Source organism: Carlito syrichta, unplaced genomic scaffold (genome assembly GCF_000164805.1).
Source record: "Carlito syrichta isolate Samal-C Ts95f unplaced genomic scaffold, Tarsius_syrichta-2.0.1 Scaffold117959, whole genome shotgun sequence".
NCBI lineage: Eukaryota > Metazoa > Chordata > Mammalia > Primates > Tarsiidae > Carlito > Carlito syrichta.
In genome coordinates, this window is record NW_007062055.1 from 28,972 (window position 1) to 54,201 (window position 25,230).

The window sequence follows — 25,230 nt, forward strand, 5'->3', positions numbered from 1 at the left end:
TGGGGGCCGGCATCTGTGGGACGGCCAGGCCAGGGGAGGTGGGAGCCAAGACGGGAGCGGAGCGGAAGCCCTTGAGGACAGGCCGTGAGGCTGGTTTCCGTTTTTCCGTTTCCTCCGAGGACATACTAAGGGCGGGGCCCAGCCAGGTCCTCCGGTGATGCCACGGTGATAGCAGCAGACGGTTCCCGGGAAGGGGGGGGCGAGATAAGAGAGGCCACAGGGGGCAGGGGCAGGAGCAGCCCTTCCCCCAGAGGCAGGACATGTCCATGGCCCCAGCTCCGTGGGGTCTCGTCTCCAGAAACCCAGTTCTGGGCTGCCAAGACTGCCCCATCCCCAGCCCGGGATGGACACGGGGAGTCTGAGGCGAGCCCAGAGGCGGCGACGCGACACACTGGTCTGGGAGGAGCTGCGGCGGCTGAGCCTGGCGGGGGCAACCCCAGGGAGCTGTCACTGTCCCTCAGTCCCTAAGGACCGGGCAGGGCATGGTTGGGAGGGTGGGTGGAAGCACGTGGGGAGAAGGCAGGCTTCGGCTCAGGTGAGAAGCTCGCTCCCAGGAAGTAGGATGAGGCCTTGTGGGAGCATGTGGCTCAGGTGGAGGGGAGAGGCTCGCTGCTGGAGAATGCAGACGCGATTCTAGCATTCGTGGGAAGCGCGTGTACTCATGGGATCCCCACAGTAGCCCTGTGATGACAGCATCACCAGGAAGAAAACGGAAGCTGCCCACGGCAACACAGCCGGCCCTTGCCGCCCTGGGACCGTGAACCCGAGCAGCCTGGCTCCAGACTCAGCTCTTAACCACCAAGCTGTCCTGCCAGCCCCAGGAGCCTTGGACTCAGACGCTTTTCTCCCCACAGTCTCCCAATCCTGCCCTCCTGGGATCCCAAGATGTGGTCCTAAGATGCTCGGATCCTGTGATCTGGGGAACTGGGAGACTGCTGTCCTCAGCCCCTGCAGGCCCCGCTTTCTGGTCATCTGGGGTCTGGGGGTTATCCAGGCACTGTGCGTGCTTGCGCCGTGTAGCCTGGTGGTGGTCCTTGGGCTGCATCTGCTGCCTGGGAGAGGACAGGCCCAGGGAGGGGCTTGGCAGTGGGGGGGGTGCTGTATGTGGGCCCAGCAGGTGAGCGGCCCCAGGCTGCCAGGGGGGATCCAGGGTGAGACTGGACCAGGAGATGCCAGGGCATGCCCAGGAAGGCCCACACCTGCTGCCGAGACGAGGGCACTTCCTGAATCCCTGGAGTTTCTAGGCTTGCTCAGCCCCAGGAAGGGCAGGCTGGGAAGCCGCTCCTCTCCCCTGCTGCGCCCTCCTGGCTCTTCTAGACATTCGTGAGGCTCAGCTCGGCATGTTGCAGAGCCCAGTCTGGACCTGGCACCCTCTTGGTGACTTAGAGCGGCACAAATCCAAGACCAATGTCTGAAAACAGCCATCAGAGGTCTGCAGGCCAAGGTGCCGGAAGTGCCTGTGCTCCACCCTCCCCGTCACAGGTATGCACGCTGGGATGGACTGGCGTAGCGTGCTTGGCGTGGTGTGTGAGCTGGGCTCTGGTGCCTACTTCTGGCTTGGCTGCTGGCTAGCTGTGTGGCCTTGAGCCTGTTACTTTGCCTCTCTGTGCCTCTGTTTCTCCATCTATAAAACAGGGTCACCAACAACTCCATAGAGTATCGTGAGGGGTAAATGAGCACATGAATTTAAAGTGCTTAGAGCCGTGTCTGATACAATCACAAGCCACATGTGGCTGTTTCAGTTTAGATGAATGACAAATAAATATGATAAAAAATTCAGGACCGCAGTCCATGTTACAAGTCCACTGTGGCCACCTGTGACTCGTGGCTTCCATATTGGACAGACCCACGGTGGCAGGAAGATCCGTTGGACGGCACTGGCTTAGCATGATGGGTGCAGAGTCAGGGCTCGGGTGCTGGGGTCACTGTCAAGGAACCCACAGAGGTCTTGGCGGCGGGGGGGGGGGCGGCAATCCCGTCACCCCTCCTCGAGCCTCCAGCCAGCCCGAGGGGTCTCAACTCATGGCTGTCTGACTTCTCTTGGAAGGAATTCCCAGTGTGGTGGCTGCCCTGCAGCCGGGGGCTCCTGTGAAACCCACCTGAGGCGGGAGGGAGCAGCCTGGCGCGGCCCTGAGAGGTGAGGTCGGGCTCGGTTACACCACGGTGAGACCAAGTCAGAAGGCGCCCACCAGGGACAATCGCTGCCTTGTCCTCAGGAGGGGGACGGGGACTCCCGGGTGTTATCGAATCTACCAGGATGGGGGCGGGAACCCAAGCAATGGGGGACGTGGGTGGGGGCGGAGCGGTCCTGGAGGAGGGAGGACCGGGTGGCCGGAGGACCGGGAGGGGCTGGCACCGAGAACCGGCAGCCGTCCCTCGCCCTCATCCCGAACACTTGCTGTCCTGCGAGGAGAACTCCAGGCCGGTGTCATGCCAGGGTCCCCCTCGAGGGACTCCTTGCCTGCCAAAGGGGCTTCCTTCCATCACCGCCTTCCAAGGCGCAGACGGAGAGAGCCGAGCAGCCGGCTCACGGTGGTGAGCGCTGGCTCCCGCCCTGCCCAGGCGGGGTTCTAGGTGCTTTCCGGGAGATCATCCCTCCAATGTGCCCGGCGTCCCTCGGAGTCCTTGTCAGCTCCATCTCACAGCCGGGCAGCTGAGGTCCAGGTTGTGACCTGAGCAGCCCCCCGGGCTCCTGGGCAGGAGAGCTGGGCAGTCCCGGGCTGCTCAGGCCTCCTCAGGACATGGCGGGGCTGGGGGCAGACTCCCAGCCAGACCAGGAGGGCAGGTGTGAGCTGCTTGCTGTGTGGCATTGTGTCCCCCCTCAGGCCTGACACTCTGTGTGCTGGCTCCATTCCAGGGTCTCAGTTCCAGGGTCTCGGTAAGTGATCTCACCGGGAAGGGCCTGTTGTCCTGGGACAAACTGAGGCGCGGAGTTGTTAAGTGCTGAAGATCGCCTAGATAGAAAGCATCTGAGCCAGGATGGCCTCCCAGCCAGCCCCTGCCCCCTGCAGCCCAGGCTCTGCCTGTCCTATGTGTAGGGTCTTCTTAGACGTGTGTGTGTGTGTTTTGGACCTGGAAGAATCGGGAGTATTTTGAAATAGTAAGGATCCTAATATGACGTTGGAAAATGCTTTCTAACGTGCAGGACCTCTTGTTAACACTCTTTCCGGGCCGAGGCTGCCACCCCTCCTCCAGGTGAGTGACGTAGCTGTGCCCATTTTTCAGGCTAGCCCCCTGAGGCTCTGGCTGGGACCGCTCAGTCCACGGGGAGATTTTCTCTGCTGGGGTTTGAGAGTCCCCGGCAGGAGACAGGCCGGGGCTCCTGGCCAGACCATGCTGGGAAGTGGGGAGGACACAGGTGTGGAAAGAGCGTGTCTGAAACCCTGGGGAGCAACGTGTTTGCTGTGTGACCATGGCAGCCAGCCCTCTCTGAGCCTGTGTCCCTGTGGGGAGGCAGACAGTGAGCGCTGGTGCCTCCCAGAGGGGCTGTGCAGGAGAAACGAGAGGGCGTCCCCAAAGCCCTCCGTCCTACCCTCTCGTGCATTGTGGTGCTCAGGAAGCCGCGGCTGCCCTCGCGAATGGTAACGCCGGGATGAGTCGTAATCGTCACGTAGCGGTGGTGGTAGCCGTCATCGCTTTGAAGCCACAGCCAAGCTGTAATCCCGCCATTCTGTGGCTAAGGGTGGTTCTAGCTCTAAAACTCCGTTTTTCCACGCGCTGTCCGCACGGCCCACTGGGAGACCTGTGGAAGAGGAGCTGTTCAGGCTGTTACTGAGTTTCGTCACTTCACTGGGCAGGGAGGGACAGGACACCGAGCCGCTGCAACCCCACACGGCCCTCCCCTCTCCGAGACAGGTCTGGCGGCCGTGTCTGAGCAGCCGCCCCCAGGGCGACGCTGCCCTCGTCCTTTCCGGCCCCACGCCACACTGACCCCAGGAAGCTCCACATGGCGGGGCCGGTAGAGCGGTCCGTGAAGTACAGCCTCCAGCCCAGACCGTCCATCCGCATGACGCCTCGTGCGTCCGGCCGCCCACCCTGTCCCCCTGCTCCAGGATGTCTGTTGGCCCGTGGGGACTCACCTGTCCTAACCCTGACTCCAGGATCTTTCTCCCACAAACTCACTCCCTCTCGCCTTCCTCTCTCTCGCCTGGTCCAGTTGGTCGGTTCCGTCCTTCCAGTGGTCGAGGCCAGAACCTTGGCCTTGACCTTGACTCTTCTCTCCCTTTCACATTCAGTGTGTCAGTTCTGCCTCTGGCCTCTATCCGGGATCTGCTCCCTCATCTCAGCTGCACCCCCGGCCCCAGGACCCAGGCCGTCAGCTGCCTTCCGTGCAGGAGGACAGCAGCTTCCTGGCTTGGCCCCCTGCAGTCTCTCAAACGTACGGTAAATCCTGTCCCTTTTTTTTTTGAGTTGGAGTCTCACTCTGTCGCCCAGACTGGAGTGCAGTGGCCGCTCCTGGCCCCCGCAGCCTCGACCTGCTGGGCCCCGGCGATCCTTCCGCCTCAGCCTTCCGAGTAGCCGGAACTACAGGCGTGCGCTACCACGCCTGGCTGATTTTTTGGTTCATTGTAGAGATGAGGTCTCGCCAAGTTCCCCAGGTGGGTCTCGAACCCGCAGGCTCAGGCAATCCACTCACCTCAGCCTCCCAAAGGCGTGGGATGACGGGCTGAGCCACCGAGCTGCTGGGCTCAGGTGATCCTTCCTCCTCAGCTTTCCAAGTAGCTGGAACTACAGGTGTGTGCCACCACACTACGCCCAGCTAAGCTTTTGATTTATTGTACAGATGAGGTCTTACCATGTTGTCCAGGCTGGTCTTGAACCCCCGGGCTCAGACAAATCTCTTGCCTCTGCCTCCCAGAGTGCTGGGATTACAGGTGTGAGCCACTGTCCCTGCCTGCTCCGAGCCTCGCAGGGACTCCCCTCCCCCCCAGAGGAGAGGCTGGCGTCTTCACAGCAGCCAACAGGGCCCTGCGTGACCTGAGTCCTGGGCCCCTTGGACCCCCTCCCTTCTCCTTTCCCTTCGCTCGGTCTGTCCCACTTGCACCGGCCCCTCACTCTTCCTCGCGTACACGCTGGGTCAGTCCTGCCCCAGGGTGTGCCCTCGCCATGCCCCCTGCCGGAGGGCTCTGCCCCTAGACGTTCACCTCCTCAGGTCTTTGTGCAAGTGCCACCTCTCAAGGAGGACTTTCCTGTCTCTGTGAAACTGCCCTCCTGCCTGTCTCACCACTTCCTGTCCACTGCCGTGTTTTATTTTTCTACAGAGCACACGTAACCACCTGACAGGATATTGGCGGTGTGCAGAGTGATCCCACCGTGGCTGGGAAAAGGTAGTGTGCTTGCCACAGAAGGCCTCCTGTGGGAACAGTCCAGGCTCAAGGAGAAGCTTCCTTCCTACCTTGTTAGCTCTGTGCCTTCAGTATGTGTTCCAATGGGCCCATGGTGGATGAATATTTTCTTTTCAAGCACCATTGTAGCTGTTGTCTTACTCCAGGCACTATTCCAAGTGCCCTGTACGTATTTGTCCGTAAAATTTTCATAAGGACCCAGGGAGATAAGCGCCGCGATCCTCTCTTTTGCAGACGAGGAAACTGAGGCACAGAGAGAGGTTCGGTGACTCGCCCCAGGCCGCACAGCGGACATGAGTCCAGGCAGACTGGCTCCAGAGTCTACTCTCAGCATGCTGTCCTCTGTTCATTCACTTACCCCTTCATGAAGTAGTAATAGAGTGTCTTCTTTGTGGCAAGTGCAAGATTCTGGAGTCCAGCAGATGACTGAAGAACGGCCCCTGCCAATGGGGAGCTCACGGTCCAGTAGGAAATGAGGAGTCAGTAAACGAGGGGAAAGGGAAGACATCTTTATTTAGCAACCGACACCGACACCGGCTGCGCTGCAGCTCCGTGGTAGGCCCTGGCACTCCGGGATGAATGAGCCGCCCTTTCTTCCTTTGAGGGGCCTGTACGCTAATGAAGATGAGGAGAAGTTGTGACCTGAATTCAGCAGCGGAGCGCGTCGGCGGTCTCACCGCTCAGGGGCTGGCTTGGATGAGTGGGTGGCTGAGCGGCAGGACGGACGGGTGGATGGATGGAGAGGTGGACGGAGGGGCAGATGGGCAGATATTTGAACAGATGAAGAGATCATATCTGGAAGGATGGACGGAGGGCTGGCTGGATGCTTGGATGCTGGGTGAATGGATGAATGGGGGAACGGGTGGACGACTGGACGGACGGATGAATACTGATTTGGGAAGATGGCTGGGTGAACGGACGGGTGAAAGCTGAGGTCATTGCTGGAAAGTTGGACATTTTCCCAGTGAGATCACCAGACCGGCTGAAAGAAAGGCTTGGAAATCCATGCATTGATTCATTCAACAAATATTTATTAAGCACCTATTTATGTGTCTGGTACTGTTTTAGGCGGTGGGATTAGCCATGGTACTTGCCTTTATGGAGCTGACATTCTGGGAGAGGGCAGGCCACAAACAAATAATAGAATATATATAGAACCTATTGTCAGAGAGTAATGAGTGCTGTGATGAAAAAACAAAGCAGAATGGGAAGGCAGAAATGCCAGGAGGGGGCATTTTATGTTGGGCGGTCAGGAGAGGCCTCTCTGAGAAGGTGAGTTCTTCGCGGGAAATCTGGAAGGAAGCCATCTGGGGAGCTGAACGTGAGTCAGAGGGAATAGCAGTTTCAAGGGCTGGGAGGCAAAGAGGCCAGTGTGGCTCCCAGGGAGACGAGGTCACAGACAGGTGCATTCAGGAGTCGGGGCTGCAGCGCCCTGGGAGGGCCCGGGGTTTGGCTGTGTCTCGGGAGCTGGTGGAGGACGCCAGTTCAGGGATGATCTGCATTGGGAAAGGTGCCACCCGCCCTGCACCCCTCGGGTCCCCAGCCCTGATCCCTCCGGGCCGCCTCAGCTGGGAGGCTGTCAGCATTTTAATTACAGCTCCCAGCGCTGGATGGCTCACAGCTCAAGCGCAAAACAGGCCCTGGGCAAAGTCGGCACCTCTGAGTGGTTCACTTGCTCACCGCTTCTATATTTCACGCTCTTTCGCGCTCGTGGGCCAAGTTTTCAGAGAGAAAACGAAGGAAGAGTTTGGGAGGGATTGGTTAAGCTTGCTTTTTGGTTTGGTTTGGTTTTTTAAACACACGACGATCTACCTTGTTTCCTAAGACAATTTCCCAGCCTCGAAGAAGTTACCGGGGCCGACACACGGTGTGCTCCGTGATGGTGCTCCTTTCTCGACAAGAGAGTCTGTGCCCTTGCAGGGCTGCCATCTTCCCTTTAAAGCATGCGTGTGCTTCCTGGTGAGCGAGGGGGTTTAGAGGACACTGACGTCTGAGTGGGTGACTCAGGGGCAGAGGCCTCGATGACTTACTGTTTCACACGATCCGGGCTGGGCTTCAGGCCATGGGCTCCCCACGACCTGAGGCTGGGATCCCCTCCAAGACCTCCAGTCCAGGGCTCTGCAGGGCTTCTCAAACCTCATCTGCACACGTCACCTGGGGAGTGTGTGGAACTGCAGCTTCCAACCCCAGGTGTAGGTCTGGAGCAGACCTGACCCCAAGTGACGCAGACGCTGCTGGGGTCTTAGAGTCACCCTTGGAGCAGCGGAGATTTTGACCAGCGCCGTCCAGTAGAAATGGAAGACGAGCCGCGCGTGTGATGTAGCATGTGCTGCGAAAAGGTAAAGAGAGGTCGCATTAAGTTTAGGAAGAATGTATTTCATTTAATCGAATGTATCTCCAATAAGGTCATTCCCTACATAGGCACCTTCAAGTCAAAGATGTGAACGTGCATTTGCGTGTCCAATCACATAAGCTAGTTCATGTGTCTGGCGTGCATCCTCTATGAGAGGTTGTGCTCATGTGCGCTTTCCTGTATGCTACAGTATGGAGTACAGTCGCACAGTATCTTTATTTCAAACCCAGGATGCTTGGAAGCAAGTGTCAAAGCAGCAATGATGTAGCTGGTCCTGTAGAGTCGGTTGTGTTAGTTGGGCACCTAGGCTAACTTTGTAGGACTTGCGAACAGATTGGACTCACAAACACACCCTCAGAACGGAACTCGTCCGTGTGTAGGGGACTTACTGTGGTATCGCTTCAGCATGTGATCGAGTTGAAAGTCCTGAGCAACCTGGTGCTCTCTTTTTCTGTCGAAGTCTTTGAAGTTTAGTGTTTGCTTTAGGCTTGCAGCACGTCTCAATTTAGACGAGCCACACTTCAGGCACTCATGTGGCCAGTGGCTCCGGTTTCAGAGGCTGCAGGCCTAAATCCGGCTTGAGTCCGTGTGGGGTTGGAGCACTCACTACCTCCTGGGAAGCCCACTCTGCCTGCGGGACCTGTGTTGGGAGTTGCCCCAAGACTTCTCCCTCCAGATCCCCAAGCCAGCTGGCGCCGTCTGCCCGGGACTGTCCTACCAGACTTTGGAAGCTCCGACCAGGTCGCCTTGAAGTGCTTCTCCAGCTCCCCCAGGGGTGGGGTGCCTCGCGTTTTCTGCCTTAGTTACCCCCACAGCAGCCCCGAGATGGCTTTTGTGGCTGTTCTTAGCTTCTGCTTTTCTTATCGAAGAACCAGCCTCAGAGAGGTGAAGTGACATCCTCGGGGTGACCCAGCCAGGAGGTGGCCAGCAAGGACTTGAAGTCAAGACGCTAAAACCTTCTTCTTCCTCTGCTGTAACAGGCTCTAGTTCCTTCGGTGGGACCCGGTTTCAAGGGACCCTCCAGGTCCACTTACACGCCTACAGAGACTGGCTGGCCTGGGTGTGACTAGCAGGGCCTTAGCGATGGCGGGAAGGTGGACACCAGAAGCCCACAGCTGGGACAGAAACCCATGCCACCCAGGGGGAGCAGCCTCACGCCACCTTCGACTGGGAACTGAGGAGGGACAGAGCTAACAGGGGTGTTTTTCCCAGCCACCCAACGGGGAAAAAGCCCAACTCCACCAGGGGTTGGAAAGCAACATCTCAGAGGAGATGTCCTTGCACAAGTGTCCCAGGGCTGGTTACGGTGCAGCGTAGAAACTCCCAGACACCCACACGAACGGGGCAAGGCCGGGGCTGTCCTTCGTGCCTCGGGGAACTCCGTCCCAGGATAGGGGCCTCCAAGGGCTTCGCTGGTAGCTGGCGGCCTGGGCAGGGCCTTGATGGGGCCTGGGCAATTCCCTGGGGGGCCCGGGGGCCCTGAGGCCGTTGGGGTGTGCCCCTGCCCCAGAGCCCGGCCCTGGGCACTTCCGCCTGGATCGTCAGGGCCTCTTCCGCAAGAGCCGCCATGAAGGAGTGGCCAGCTAGACTCTCGAGCAAGGGCAAATCCGTTCCTCGCTCATTCATTCGTTCGCTGGGAAGTTCTTCAGCGCGTCTCCTGAGACACAGGCCTCTTGGACGAGGCAGGCCGGGCCCTGCACTTCTGGAGCTGACACGGGCCGGGCAGTGAGAGACAGGCCAGCTCACCCAAGTCCCCGAAGGGCCGGAGGACGTCAGGCAGGGCAAAGTGCTGATGGGCAGAGGGAACAGCAGCAGCAGCGGCCTCGGGGCAGCACGGGCTTGGCGCGATCCAAGAGCCCCGGAGAGGAAGTGTTCACGGAAGGGTTTGGCAGAGCTGAGAGCCAGTGGGGGCCCTGGGGCCCGAGGGTACAGCGAGGTTGGTGTTTTCCTCCGAGGCTGCCGTTTGACTGCCCCCACCCTCATGCCCACGAGTGTCCTGCAGGGCGCTGGGCTTCAGCCAGGGGAACGAGGCCCCAGCACTCAGCACTCGCAGTCTCGTGGGAAGTCCATCCAGGGCTCCTTTCGGGCCCCGACTTGTCTTCCTTTCCTGCCTGTGGCCGTCAGTGCTCCCACAAGCTTCTGTCCAGCACTCACATCTACCCCTTTGTTCTTTCCTGCCCCGGGGCTTTTGCCCAGACACTTCTGCTACGGGTGACGGCCCTCCCTTGCTTTTCCAGTGGCGAACACCTCTTCATCCTTCAAAACCCACGGGTCACCTCCTCCAGTCTTAAGTCTGCACTGCTCGATTACCCTATGGCCGTGCACACAAGCCCTTGTTTGAGCCCGGCGCCCCTGGAGGAAGACTCTTACTGGCCTGGTTGTATCTCTGACCCCCTGAGGTCAGAGACCTTGTCCAACCGCCCTCACCTTCCCAGCACCCAGCACAGGCCCCGGCCTTGAGGGGATCCCACTGGAGGGCTCAGAAAGGACAGAGTGGATGGAAGACATTCCCAGGGCTCGCTCCGCCTGGCCACATGCAAGGGTTACCCTAGGCTCTTTAAAAAATATCCGGCACCTGGCCACACCCTAGGCCCATGAGATCGTGACCGCTGGGGGTGTAGCCCAGGCATCAGCAATGCTCAGTGCCTCTGATTCTGCAGGCGGCCCTGTCGCCTGGAGAGAGACCTGCAAATCCTGACTGTGCATCTGGAGGCCGGGCTGCGCCTGGCGTGTCCACAGGGGGCCTAGGCACGCCCGCTGCTGTGGGGGCAGCTATGTTCCGTGGGGCCAAGTTCCTCGGGACGCTGGGCCAGTGGGGTCTCTGGTCTGCTTGTTTTTACAACAGCTTCATTGAGATCTAATTCACATTTCATGCCATCCACCCATGTGCAGTGTACAGGTCGGTGGTTTCTAATGTCCGGAGTTGTGTAGCCGTCACCACGGCCTGTTTTAAAGCTTTTCGGCACCCCAGAAAGAAGCCCCATGCCCATTCCATGCCTCCCCTCTCCCCATGGCCTGGCAACCACTGACCTGCTTTTCACGGCCATGGATTTGCCTGTTCTGGGTGTTTCATGTAAGCAGAATCAGACACTGTGTGGCCTCTTGTGTCTGGCGTCTTTCACTGAGCGTGATGTTTCCAAGGCCCGTCCACATTGTGGCATGTGTCAGCGCTCCCTTCCTGTTTAGGGCTGGATGGTATTCCGTCGTATGGACAGGCCACACTGTGCTTCTCCATCGACGGACATTTGCGTGGTTCCGCCTTTTGGTTGCTGTGAATAACGCTGCCATGAGCGCTCATGGACACACTCGTGGTTGTGCGTTTCTAGTCTGAGCGTCGCGCTGCCCTGGGCTGAGCCCCCCCCATCTGGGAAGCCCAGGATCTTCGGGTGGTCCCTGAAAAAAAGAACCCAGGGCTCTGGCCAAGCCGAGGGCCTGGGCTGATGGAGAGGGCCACACCCTGGCCCCTGGGTCCGTGTCCCTGAGGGGCTGGCCAGGGCCGTGCGAGCCAGCAGGTGCTGTGGGTGCGGGCTTGGCCCTCATCAGCTTTCGCAGTCGATTCCCCACCAAGGGGGGCTTCCAGGGCCTTCTCTCTGGTTTCTGCGTGCGTCCCTGTCTGTCCCTCCAGCTCAGGTCTTCCTGCCTGTCCTCCGGGCGGTGACCCCAGGGAGCCGCCCAGATGCTGTCAGACACGCACCCCTCTGCCCCGATTGGAACTGAGGACAAAGACTCCATGGGCCTCTGGGCCTGGCTCCCCACCAGGCTCTGGCTTCGTGACTGCTCCCTGCCCACTCCCGACTTGGCCTTTGCTCATGCTGTTCCCTCTGCCCAGCTTGCCCTTTCCTCCCTTTCTGGCTCGCCGGCTCCTCCTCAAGGCCCCGTCTCCGCTCGGGAGGGCCACGTCCCCAGCTTCTCACTCCAGGCAGCTCCCCTGTCCCTGCTTCCAGTCACTCACTCAGCAAGTATTTCCCGAGCACCAGCCAGGTTGCCGGCACTGGCCTAGGGACCAGCAGTCCCCTGGGGGATGCACCAACCAGGTCCCTGCCCCTGGGCAGTTTGCATTCTAGTGGGACACGCCAGCAGCCCAACACGTAAAACAGTGCTTTGTCAGATGCTGTCCCCGCAAGGGCGCAGAGCAAACCAGGGCAGGGTGGGGGTCAGGGAGAACCACTGGAAGTGCGAGTTTGCGCAAAGCCCAGGAATGAGGGAGGGAGCCGCGTAGGCAGTGGGGAGAAGTGCCCTGGACAGAGGACGGCAGAGGCCCTGAGGCAGGTGCATGCCCACTGTGGCCGCAGGAGTGAGCCAGGGGACAGGAGACGAGGTCCAAGAGGCCATGGACAGACGTCTGGAGGACCGGCAGAGAGAACAGCACCCTGGACGCACGCACCCAAGCCCCAGCTCGACAGCCCCCGCCAGGGGCCACAGCCCGCAGCCGTGTTTCCTCTCCACCCCAGCGCCGCACAGCTGCCAGGGTTTCGGGTGCATCCCAGGATCCTGTTGGTTGCCCACACGTCCTTCAGCGTGCCTCTCGAATCGATACGAAGTTCAAGCTGCGTCCCGTCGTCACCCGAGCCAGACGAACACTTGCTCCGTGCCGCCCGACACCCTGTCTGCTGTGGCTGTCTCCGGCTATCTTGCCGACACTTCCAGTCCACGCGGGAAGGGGACCTCGGGGGCTGAGGCTGCGGGAGGGTCAGGCTTGTGCCTCCCTCCAGAGCCCCGGCCGGCGTGACAGTGCTGGCCTCTTTCCCCTTGCCCGGCCTCTCCCCTCCCAGCCTGGCTCAGGGCAGGGATGAAGTTGGCGTGTGGCAGAAAAATGAATGAGTGAGTGAGAGTGAAAGAACGAATGCCAGGCTCCAGCTGTTCGGAGGAACGTGTGGGTTTGGTGGCTTCATGCCCCTCCCACGGGCCTCCCGGCACCGCGTGCTGGAGTTAGGGTTCCCCAGCCGCCGCGCTCCAGGCCGCAGGCCACATTTCCCCCCCACCTGGGCCCTAGGACAGAGCCCCTGGAGGCCGCTGGGCCTGGGGAGAGCTCGGAGAGGGGGCGGAGCGCGTCTGGGAGAGAGGCCGGGGCGAAGGCTGCACCCTGTGGTGCTCGGCTGCTCAGCCTCGGAAATGGGTTTGCTATCTTAAATGCCTGTGGCGGGAGGGCTGGTGTCAGCTCCAGGGTCCGGCAGAGCAAGATTGAGGCGAGGCCCGGCCCGGGCCCCGGCCAGCATGCAGCGGGTCTGCCTGTTGGCCCGCCATCCGCGAGGCCTTCACCTCGGAGAGGGTGTGAGGAGGCGGTGGCGGGACCCTGCGAGGGAGGGGCTGTGGGAGCGTGTGCTGTGTGGGGTGGATGGCACGGGGTGGGCGCCTGCGTGTGGGCTGGGGGCAATCGAGGGACGTGCAAGTGTGCACACGCGTGTGAGAGCGTGTGCTTCAAGTTTGTGGCAACATGTATGACAGTGTCTGTGGTGCCTGTGTGGGGTCATGTGGGGGGGATCACGTGGGGGTGTGGCCGTGGCAGGCGCCCAGGCTGGTCAGGGTGGGTGTGCTCCATAACCTGGCAAGCGCAGGATGTCAGAGGCCCGGGGTCCAGGCCAGGAGCCCCAGCCCTGGTTTGGGTCGAACCGCGGTTCCAGTGGCCCCTGGGGCACTCAGGCTACCCGGCTGCATTCCAGGCCCTGTCCCTGGAATGCGGCTTCTCCCTGCCATCCCCACCAAGTGGGGCAGGAACGTTTGCTTGAAGTCACTGCGTTCAGTTTGATTTAAAGAATGCACCCAAAAGAAAATACTCCAAGTGTTTGCCGGAGAAAAAGCGACTTTTCCCCTCTTTCATCTGAGTTGCCCAGAGGAAGACAGCTGCAGCCGGGTGGAATTCGGCTTCTGTTCATGACAAATCTACCAGGAGGAGGAGTGGGGGGGCGGGGGGAAAGAAGCCTGGGGCGGAGCCAGAGGAGCTGGAGGGGGTGGATGGTGGGGGGGTTGGCGGGAGAAGCCTGAGGGGCAGAGGAGCGGGAAGAGGGCTGACAGAAGGAGCCCTGGGGCAGGAGGAGGAGCGGGAGAGAAGCCCTTGCCGGCGGCTCTGGGCCAGGCCCTGGAGGCCCTCCTGGCGGGCATCCCCACCCGTCAGCGCCCGGGGCCAAGCCGTCCGCCCACGGCATGCCATCCTGCCCCGGGACAGGGACCCGCGGTGGGCCTCTGCCAGCAGGGTGTGTCCCAAGCAGGGGTCTGGAGACATGCACCTGCCGGGAAGTGAGGATGCAGCCCTGGGCCGGGAGAGGAGGTGGCCTGGCTTGCGACGGAGGCTCCGGCTGGCCCCCTGAGAAACACGGAGCTGGGCTCCCCCGAGGGGGCGGGGGACGGGGCCTGGGTCCCGGCACCCAGCAGAAGTCGTCTGCTGGGACTTCTGGGAAGGCGTGTGGCCTTGCGAGAGGTGACTCCCATCAGGGAAGGGGTTCCCCAGGGAAGACGCAGCTGCTGGCCCTCAACTGCCACAGGCCCGGCCCCTGGGGAGCCCGTGCCTGGTCCAACGGAGGGGTCTCAGTGGAGCGCAAGTGTCCACCATGCACGGCGGCCCGGGCGACCGTGGCTGGGGGGCGCAGCCATCTCGGCCTACCCGCCCTCTTTCTGTCCAGCGGCGCCATGGAGCCCTAGAGCCACAGTTCCAGCTCTTCTGGCTGTGTGCCTGTGGCCAGCACTGTGGCTCTGTGGCACCCCGGCTTCCTCCTCTGTAGAATGGGGTGACGGTCGTAGATCTGCCTCCTGAGGTTGCTTTGGGGATTCGTTGTTCCACTCTTGAAGCCCAGCTGACCGACGGGCAGCGGCTCTTGTCAGAGGGGCGCGTGGTTCCTGCCCCGTGGCACTCACGGTCCGGTGGGAGGGACAGGTACCCACACAGGCGTGTGAGGACACAGAGCGGCTGGCACGCGAAGCCGGTGTGGAGCCTGATGCTGAGAAGCGGTCCCCACTCTCATCCTGAGTCCAGCACAAGAACTGCCCGCTGTGTCTCAAGTCACTGGACGGTCACGGTCCCGGCCGCCATGCCCCCGGGAGCCTCCTCTGCCCGGGCACTGTGCTTCTGGCCATGTCGTTCTGAGGCTGCCACCCCCCGGTGTGGGCTGGAGAGAAAACGGCGGTGGCCGATGGACCCAGTGTCCCAGCCAGGGTCTGACGGACGGCACAGTCAGGGGTGATGTCAGAAGGGCAAGCTTACTAACGGGGTGTGGGCAGGACTCGGGCGGTCCTCAGAGGGTCCTGCAGCACCTGGGCTGGCAGTGGCCGGAGCTCTGGAGGCCCGGGGGCCTGGAGGCAGTGGCGGTGGAGAAGGTGTGACGGGGAGAGGAAACACCCAGCATGGGCTGAGGCTCCAGGGAAGAGGTCATCACCGCCGCCATGTGGCCTGCAGACAGTCCCAGCGTCTCTCTCCACCTGCCCTCTGGCACCTGCGGGACCTCCGTAACCGGACTGACCAGAAGCTGGAGGGCAAGGAGCTTGGAGGTGAAGGGGCACGGTCAGCCCCTCGGGTAGGGGGAGGGGGCAGCGGGCAGCGTCCATCCCACGCAGGATGGGTAGGGGGAGGGGGCAGCGTCCATCCCACGCAGGATGGCGGAAGCGCGTCCCTTGGCTGGTGGCGCAGGGCCAGCAGTCCCTTCACGTCAGCATCTGGTCCTCTTGCCCGCGGGCCACAGGATGGCTGCCTGAGCTCGCGAACCACGCTCTTGCCCCGCGGCATCCGCAGGCAGAAGCAAGGGGTCGCGCTCCCAGGTCGCTCTTCCGATCGGGCGATGGCTGGTGTTTCCAGCCCATGTGGGCAGAGGCAGGCGGGCGGCCACGAGGAAACGAAGAGCCGGAAAGCTCGCCCTCTTCTCTTGGGCCGCTTCTGCCCTCACTAGCGTGGGGCGGACGAGGTGGGATTTGAATCAAGGTTCTTGGCCTTCCCAGCCCTGCTGCCGGTGCCCGCTCTTCTGCGGCCTCCGTCCGCCACACGGCGCTGCCCCGGAGGGACTGATCCGGACAGCCTGGGCCACTCCTGATAGCCTGGGGTGCAAGTGGCCTGGACCTGACCGGCCCTGCAGAGCAGCCGGGTTGGCCAGCCCCAGAGGGGGTTGGAGTGGAGAAAGCAGCGGGTGCCCGGGTGACCCAGAGCCTCAGTCTCCAGCCCTCGGGGTCCCGCCTTCTGCAGGGCATTCCAGTCCTTGGCTCCCGGCTTGCTCCATGCCTTGTGAGACTTAGAACCCATCGGCTAGGGACTGGCTATCTGCTCTCTATGGGTATCTCCACCACACATGACTTCTGTACCCAATAGGATGCCTTACGCCGTCGTGGACTGAAGCCCAGCTCAAACTTGCTTGAGAACAAAGGGAATTCATTCGTCCATGGAAATGATGACTTCGAGTCAACGCATTCAGGTCTGGCTTGATCCAGGATGCAAATGACATTTCCAGGAGCCATGTGCATGCACCCTTCACATCCTCTCTGTGTCTCAGTCGGTGCCAAACTCAGCCCCACACAGTTGCAAGGTGTCTGTCCCCAGTGCTGACTCCTGCGTTCCATCCTGTTCCTATCTGGTGGAAAATGACCAACAGCTCTTAGCTGCTGTTCACAGAGCCCACAGGACTTGCTCTGATGGGCCCTAACCACGTCCCCCGTCCTTGGCAGTGACTGGCCAGGCCACTTCAGCTTTGGGAGCTGGAGAAAGATTCGCTGTGGAGTCAGCCTTTGCTGAGCTCCAAGGCCACGCACGGCTTGCTGGAAAACAAGGCAGAGATAAGAGGTCAGGTGCTGGGCTGGGTGGGGCCGGGGCAGGACCCTCTGGGGAGGAGGTGGCCCTGTGGAGGGAGAGCCTGGAAGGGCTGGGCTGGGCTGGGCGAGAACGCATTCCTCCCGGGAGGTGGGAGGTCTCTTCTGGATGGTGCCTGCGGTGGTAGGGGGTGGGGCAGTGGTGCTCGGCACCGGGAGGCAGCGTCAGGGTCTTCGGCTTGGAGGCCCCTCAGAATGCGCTGGACGGCGACAGCCCCGCCCGGTCACAGGAGCGCCGTGCAGCACGGGCTGTGTGGGAGCCCGAGGTCTCTGTCTGGCCTCCCTCCCCTCGGGGTCCCTTCCTTCCCCCAGGGAGGCCACCCCCAGCTCCTCTGGGCGGCCCTGAGGGTCTGGGACGGGCCCAGGAGGCTGGCTTTGATGGTATCTGTTTGGCATTCGGAGTCAAGGAATTTCCGGAGCCAAGTTTCCCCCGGCCCCTCCCTGGCCGAGAGCCCCACCCTGAGTAATGCTGGGCTCTGGGCAGCTCTTGGTACATTGTTGGCGCTTCCTGGGGGGCCTGTCAGAAAGATTGATTCTTCGCCCTCCAGCGGTGCAGAAAATCCTTCCTGCTGCTTCAGACAGGTTTGGGGCATGGCTGGGGGACAGAGAAGGGTCTGGGTGCCAGCCCGACCCAGCCCAGTGCGGGAATCTCCTCTGCAGACCCCGGCTCCTGCTTGCACACGTTCCAGGACAGGCAGCTCACCACCTGCTGACAGCTCCCTTAAGCCCTGGTGAGCTTGGTGGGGGAGGCTGGCTTCTCACCGAGCGGGCGTCTGCTGCCCTGTGACGCCCCCAGCCACTGGGCACCAGCTCTGCCTTCTGGTCACGTGGTGCCCCCTGCTCGCCTTCTCCCGGGACAGGCTGCAGAGCCTGCAGGCCAGTGACCGGGGACCCCAGCTCTTTCGGTGTGGGCGCCCCAGGCCCTCCTCCAGACGTGCTCTGTGTCTGTCCATCAGCTCAGCGCTGGAAACCGTGTAGCTGGACCGTCCCTTCCTTTACTGTGGGCACCAGGCCTTAGTTACCACAGCCTCAGAGCTGGCTTTTTAGTGGCCTTTCAGCTCACGTTGAACTTTGATCCACTGAGGCTTCCCATCTGTCTGTTCTCTCCCATCCCATGCGTTCGCCACCCGTTGTTTTAAAACATCAAAAGTTGTTGGTGTCTACCCCTCCTCTGGCTGGCTTCAGCCTCACGTTTCAGCCTGGGGAAGGGACTGAATCCTGCCTGGGTCTCCACTCAGGGGACCCTGTGTGGGCGTCTGAGCTGACGGGAGCCAGAGTGCGGTAGCACCAGAGCCCTTCTGCCCCAGACACGCCTTCCCCAGCCGCTCGCTGTGCCGGGACTACCCTCGCCACGTCCTCAGTTCCCTCCCTCTGGCTCAGCCTTCTCCACCTTTCCATTCTGCCTCTCTGTTCCCTGGTCCGAAGCCCCGTGGCCCATCCCCGTGACTGTGACTGACTCTAACTGGCCCCTCCTGTTACCCGGCTCCTGGCTCAGGCCCTGGCCTCCTGGGGGCGGCGTCCCCGGGCTGCACCCAGCGCAGCTGCTCCCCGTGCAGGTCCTCTCCGCCTCCCGTCCCTCACAGCACTCGCCCGTCTAAAGTCAGATCTGCGGAGGCATCGATGCCCTGCTACTTTCGGCTGGAGACGCGAGCTCAGAGGCGGCAGGGGCTGTGGGGCCAGGGAGGCGGGGACTGGACGCCCAGGGAAGGCAGGGACAGCGTCTGTGCGAGCCTCCGTCCTTCCGGGAGTGCCCTAGCAGGGGCGACGCTGAAGGCGCAAGGTCGATGCCCCCTGGGAAAGGAGGGGGGAGCGAGGGCGTGCACGGGCAGGCACCCCTGGGCCCTTTCCCCGGGCAGGATGGGCTTTCCCTGGCCAAGGCTGGGATGCGGTGGGAGGACCTGGCCCGGGCCGGAGCAGTGGCAGGTGGGGCCCTCTGGAAGCAGGAGCCAAGGGGAGTTTCAGGTCCCCGCTGTTTATCGGGGTTTGTGGAGGGAACGGAGTAGCGCGGCTGGGCTGATTCTGGGCGGAGTCTGGATTCTGGGTCAGCGAAGCCTCCAGGGAACCTCCGGCAGGTCCTGCCCCGCCGCGCCCCCACTCGGGCTGGCGTGCCAGGCCCTTCCACCCCGGCCTCTCTCGGTCCCCAGGTGCCGGCCACCAGGGATCCTGGCAGATGTGGCGGCTGGAGGCTGCGTGCCAGCCGCGCTCCCGGGTCGGGGGTGAGCTGCGGCCTATCCTTTGGCGGGCCAGACCCCATGCTAAATATTCAGGGGTTTGCCAGTCAATTGTGAAGCTGCTGGTGTAGTAAGACGCTGTGGGAGCATCTCACTTACCCACGGAGATTGAAAAACACTGCTTGCTTGCTTTTTCTCTCTCTGTCTCTCTCTCTCTCGAGAGCCGGTTTTGCCAGAATACCACTCTCTGTAGCTGTGAAGCAAGCCCTCCCTTGAAAGCCCTTGGAGTGCTCTGTCTCTGTGTCCACCACAAAGAGCTACTGGCCCAAAGGAGCCTGCGGACATTTAGGCGGGTCATCCCGGTGCCCAGGGGACAGCCATGGAAACCACGAGGGAGTCGCTGTCTACCCTGACAGTCAGGGAAGGCTTTATGGAGGAGGTGATTTCCCCCCCCAACATAACAGAATAGGCGACAGGTACAAAAGACAATCCCAGGAGAAACAAGACCCCTGCCCGCCCACCCAGGCCCCTGCAGAGGTGCCCTCCCCAGAGGCAGCTGCTCTCACCAGCTTCCCGTGTATGATTGCAGAGATCACCTGGGCTCTGTCAAGCACGCGCGGACAGGCCTTTGATTTCCCACACAGACAAGTTTGCACTCTGCTAACCTTTCTGCACCTGGCTTTGTTCTCTTACCCATGTACTTTGCAGATGGCCCGGCCACCTAGTGTGGAGCGGCCGCCTCTTCCTAGAGAGCACTCTGGCTTAAAGATGGCCATCGTTTATTAGTCCCCACCGGCGGGCCTTCCGATTCTTTCTGGCCCTTGGATAGTCCGGATAATGCTTCCGTGGGACTCTTTGTCACGTGGCACCAGCGCAAGCATCCCCCACAGGGCACAGGTTCCGTGGCGGGATTGTTGGGTCACTGTCCGTGATGGTGGTCACGACTGGCCCTCCTGACGAGGAACCACAGGTGCAGAGCCAAGAGGCGCAGAAAGGGCGAGCGGGCTCAAGAGGAGACAGTCGCTGTGGACGGAGCGTGGGCTCGTGCTTGGCCTTGCCACGGAGGGGCCACGTGGGCCCCGGTGGTCGTGGCCAGGTGCAACGGGCACATTCAGCCCAGGAAATTAAGGGGAAGTTACAAAGAGACAGCTGTCCAGCAACTGATGGAGTGGGCAAAACACGGCAGGCCCACACCGTGAAATATTGTCCAGTCATGAAAAGAAAGATGGTTCTCGCACGTGCTGCAGCATAGATGGAGCTCAAAGACCATGCTGAGTGAAGGGGGCTAGACACGCAAGAGGCATGTGCTGTGTGGACTGTCCATCCATGAAGACAGAAAGAGGGCTAGCGGCTGCCTAGGACCAGAAAGGGGCGGGGATGGGAAGTGACTCTCAGGGTACAGGGCTGCTTTTTGGGGTGATGGAAATGTCTGAAAGTTAGCACAGTGCTGTGAATGTACTGGAATCATTGGATTGTACATCTTAGAGAGGTGAGTTGCACGGCATGTGAGTTGGACCACGACAAAGCTGTTAAGAAAGAAGAGATTGCTAATAAGACAGGACCCAGTGAAAGGAGCCCCAGGGGTGGTGCGGCGCCCTGTGGCTGGCTGTGCTGGGAGCTGTTCGTCCCTAGGCCCGGAGGGTGGGGGGCTGAGCTGCTGGAATCCAGGAAGGCTGCACAGAGAGAACTTGCCGCAGGAGCTGTGACCTGTGATCGCAGAATGCGCCACCCCGAGGGGCCCGGCCGGGAGTGGGCACGGGGAGTGACTCCCAGAACTTTCCTCCGCCCTCCGATTTCCTGCCGGTGCCTTCCCCCAGCCAGAGCCCTCCGGAAGGGGCTGCCGAGGCCAGACACCAGAGTCCCAGGTTTGTTTTCTGGTTTATTTTCCTGTTGCAGGGTGAAATCTTGGCGTTGCAGGGTGGTAAAATGGTGAATCCCAGCAGTCGCATGCCACTGGTCTTTAACCTGGGGCCTGGTGGCACAGACACTGATGTAAAGCGTTGACGTTCCCTCAGCTGCCCCAAGCCTCCCAATTGTCCCCTTCCTCTCCCATGGGTCCTCCGGGCCTAGTGTCCACCAGGCAACGCAGAGCTGATGCCCGGCCGGCCTGGCTGAGCCTCAGTGACCCTGACTGGCACCTGCTCAGGCCTGCGGCGTACCAGCTGCGGGGTAGTTTGAATGCACCCAGTTGGGGAGTGACCCTTGGGCATTTTCTGAGCACCTGCTGTGTGCCAGGCACGGCAAGGTACATGGGTCGTGTCCTCCTAGGGCCTGTAAGCCCACAGAACCCACACTCTTCAAGTGGAAAGGGGGCTCGGAGGCCCCCCGGGGCAGCTCCAAAGCTGGGTGGAGGCGGGGGTGCCGAGCACGCAGCTCCGTCCCTGGCACGCTTCCTGTGCTGCGGCCCCCGGCCTCGGGGAGAGGGCTGGGTGCCCGTCTGGGTGACCAGCCCTGTCCAGGGCAGCTGCGATTATACTGGCTTAATGCAGACAGAATGCGGTCACCGAGGCTCTCAAACTGCAGCGTCTGCAGGGCTGGTGGGCTGGATGCCACCTGATTAGGGGCCCATTCAGTGCCACCATGGCCTCAGGCCATCGGTGGACACAGGAGGAGTGGGCAGCCTCGTGCAGGGGAGTGTGGGGACAGGAGGGGCAGGGAGCCCCACCTGAGACCCAGGCGACGCCTCTGGCGCTGGACCCCCTGCCCGGGCCCGCACCGTGGTCGCGTTGGGTCCCACAGTCTGGGAAGTGTGCACTCGCGCTGGCTTTCTCACAGAAACCTTCCAGGAGCTTCCCACTGCCCCTTTTAATACGACAGCTTGATCACGGTGTGATTCACATACTACACGATGCCGCCACTTAGAGTGTGCTGTTTAGTGCCTCTTAAGACGTCTGCGGATGCGTGCAGCCATCACAGAATCTGTTGCAATGTATTTCCATGGCCTCAGAAAGAAACCTGCCCCTTGGGCTGTCACATTGCACTTCCCCTCGTCCGGCTCCAGGCAACTGCCAATCCCCGTGCGTCTTTATAGATTCGCTTTCTCTAGGTGTTGCATCTACATGGAACCAAACGCTATGAGGGCCTTTGTGACTGGCTGATTTCACTGAGTGAAACGTGTTCGAGGTCCTGGCTATGCTATTGTGTCCGTTCCTTTTTTGTGGCTGAACAATATTCCACTGTATGCGCATACTCGAATCGGTTGATGGATGTTTGGGGTTTTTTCCTCCCGCTTGCTAGCTAGTGTGACTAATGCTGCTATGAACGTTCATAGACAAGGCTTTTGTGGACGTGTGTTTTCACTTCTCTCGGGGGTACACCTAGGAGTGGGACCGTCAGACCCTATGATAACGTGACTTTTAACGTTTTGAGGAACTGCCAGACTGTCTTCCCAAGTGGCTGCACCATTTTGCATTCCCACCAGCAGTGCCTGAAGGCTCTTCACATCCTCGCCAACACTTGTTATTGTCTGTGTTTTTAATTTTAGCTTCCTAGGGGGTGTGAAGCATTGTGGTCTTAATTTGCATCTCCCTGATGACCGATGACTCTGAGCATCTTTTCGTGTGCTTATTGGACACTGTAGCCATTGCATCTTTAGAAACTGTGAGATATCACTTATGTGCAGAAAAAGTACATAGAACATCCATGTTCGTTTACACAGATCATTACAAAGCATGTTCCATGTCACTATTACCATACCACGGGACAGACCATTGCCGGGACCCCAGAAGACGCTGGGCGGCCTGGCCGTCCCCAGCCTCCCCAGCCCTCTGCGCAGGGGACACCCCATCTTGACACCCGTGACCCTCGTCTCTTTCCACGGCATCCCACCGTCTCCCCGTGGATGCAGTCTGAAGCAATGTAATCCAGGCTGCCTGCCATGGAGCTTGATGCTTCACTCCCTCCCCCACGTATTTCCGAGGCTGGTCCCTGTCCGAATGGCTCGCTGTGGCAGTTCATCGACACAGCCCTGCAGTGTTCTGCTGACCGCACACGCCGTCTCTCGCCCACTCACCGAGGGCGGCCGCCTGGGTGGCTCCCAGTTCAGAGCGACAGCGAGCGTCGCTGCTGCGGACAGTCTTAACCCTGCATTCTCTCGGGTGTCGATCTTGGAAGTGGAGGGTCTGCGTCATAGGTCTGTGCACCTTCAGCTTTATTCGGGGACTGCAAAACAGAATTCCCACATACCTGTGCTGTCTGTGCACGCCCCAGCGGCGTCTGAGTGGCTCAGGCGTCCTGCCTCCTCGCCAGCACTTGGTATTATCGGAATCCATTTTGAACGTCCCCCAGGCATCTTTGTGCTGAAGTCTCCGCCTGGGATGCAGTCTCAACCAGCCAGACCCTGGTGCCTCTGAAACGCCTCACCCTGCCCCTGCGGGCACCCTCGCTCCTGGCACCCTTGCTTTCTCAGCCAAGGCCGAGAGGCAGGCTGGGCCCTGGGGGACTGTCTCCTCCCCAGCAACCAAAGGGGTATCTGTGATCTGGGAGGCCGCTCCTCCGATGCCCGCCGCCCGTGCGGGGTTGTGGGTGTGCCAAGCCAGAGGTTCTCTGGGGTTCAGCCAACACATCTTGTCCCTGAATGCTGTGGCTGCCTGTGGCCTCGTTGGCCCAGCTGATTGCAGAGACCGAGGTGGCAGCATGCCCCTCCGCCCCCTCGCCACTGCCTCGTGATTCTGCTCACCTCTCCCGGAAGCAGAGCTCTCAGGGCTGGGAGGACCCTGAACACGGACCTGTCCCTGGAGGTGGGGCCTTCCCTTGTCACCTCTGTGTCCCCCGCGCCCCCAACAGGCCCAGGGCCAGAAGCAAGACTAGTGACTGTTTGTTGAGGGTCCGAGGCTGCTCCAGTGCCCTGACTTTTATCAGAAAAGGTGGCGTTGTCTTCACGCCACGTTTGAGCTGGGAATCCAAGGCTCAGAGAGGGAGTGTGACAAGTCTCAGGCCACACAGCTGTCCGCGGCCCACGAGCACGGCACCCACGCCCCTTCGTCGGAGTCCCTAGCCTCCGGATGCCTCAGAGGCCAGCTCCGGGGCTGAGCCGAGCCTCGGGTTTTCCTGCCACGTGGAATCACAGTCACACAGACTTCTGGGAATTAAGCAAGATGTGCATACAAGCACGGCCCGGTGTGTGTGCAGGGGGCTAATCCGTGTCCGGCCTCTCAGGCATTCGTTTGTCCTCTCGTGATATACCGGGCACAGGCAGCTTGGCAACCTGAAGGGCTATGGATGCGTCCTCTCACTCTTGCCCCACCACCTGCGCTCGGCAGTGTTTTCCATCCTGGTACACAGTAGGCGCTCAGGTGTCCGTGAGGATGAACTCAGGCTGGAGGGTGGAGGAAGGAAGAGAAGCGTTGGTTCCCAAGACATTTCCTTCCATGCTACTTACAGTTGAGAAAAGGAGAAAGGGAGGGAGGAGAGAGAGAGAGATGGCAGCCTGGTTTAAGTACTCTGAAAACAACCTAAATTTCCTGCACTATGGCGCGCCTGGTGAAATGTCGCCTTCTTTTATTGCCGAGACATTTTAAATGAGGGGTCAGCAAAACACGGCTCCTGGGCCAACCCCGGTGCGTGGTCTGTATGTGTGACGTTTACAATACCAGCCAGTCTTGTCAATTTTTGGACTCCGTGCCGAGGGGACCATAAAGTATGTTCTCTTTTGTGTCCAACAGCTTTCACTCAACGTGACCTCTTAGCGAGCCCCTCTTTTTTCTGAGTGTGTTAGTCACTCATTCTTTCTTGTTGCTGTGTAGCATTTCGCTGTGCGATGGCAATTATTAATGATTGCGATTGCCACGATTATAAACCTGACATTCTGTGATTCCGTTGTTATCCCCTTTCCACACGTGAGGAAACTGCGCCACAGAGGACGGGAATGGCTTGCCTAAGGACACACGTTCGTGCTAGATCCAGGATTTCAGCCCCAGGTCCAGAATCAGTGCTTTTGACCTACTGCACAATGCTGCCTCTCATGCTATGATGATGGAGACCCGGGGGGTATTGGAGACTCAGAAGAAGGGGTTCAGCATCCGACCCGGACAGCTGGGGAAAGCTGCCAGGGAAGGGTCCATCAGAACCAAGGTTCCCAGACTCAGATGGTCACAGGGGCCTAGCAGGTATCTTAAATGATCAAAACAGATGACCCCTGGGAAACCACAGCTCGAAGTCAGGGAGGCAGCAGGGGGTGGTGAGGACCGCAGCAAACTGAGGGATGCGAACCTGCGAATTAGGTAGCGGCTGGTGTAGCTCCAGCGGCAGTGGGCCAGCACACAGGGGGGCGGTCACATTGGCTTTGGGAGCCCGCTTCTAGGCCAGTAGGTCAGTGTCCAGCTGCACCAGCTATTACGTATTTGACGACCACCTTTGTGTTGCCAGATGCTCCTTGCTTTCCAAGAAAACCTGGACGTCTGTCTTTTCCCACGAACCCTCCCGGCTCTAAAATACCGCGGTACACCGGCACGGCGGAAGAGAACCCGTGTGAGGCCCGGACTGGGCTGGGCCGGGCGGGCCTCAGCGCCCACCCGGGGGCTGCCCGGAGCCGCGAGGCAAGGCGGCGAGCGGTGCCAGGCGAAGGACGCCTCGCCCGGCC

At 60.7% G+C, this 25,230-nt stretch overlaps 1 protein-coding gene across 1 annotated transcript in view; it reads left to right on the plus strand.

Annotated features, from left to right (window-relative positions):
* Positions 1-25,230, plus strand: part of WNT7A (Wnt family member 7A) — a gene marked incomplete at its 5' end in the record, with an annotated part of 50,758 nt that overhangs the window by 24,695 nt on the left and 833 nt on the right. Inside the window, 2 exon segments of the mRNA XM_021707439.1 lie at positions 2,575-2,604; positions 25,200-25,230. The exon segment at positions 25,200-25,230 is cut by the window's right edge and continues 833 nt beyond it. Of these exon segments, the coding sequence (XP_021563114.1) occupies positions 2,575-2,604; positions 25,200-25,230 (61 nt within the window).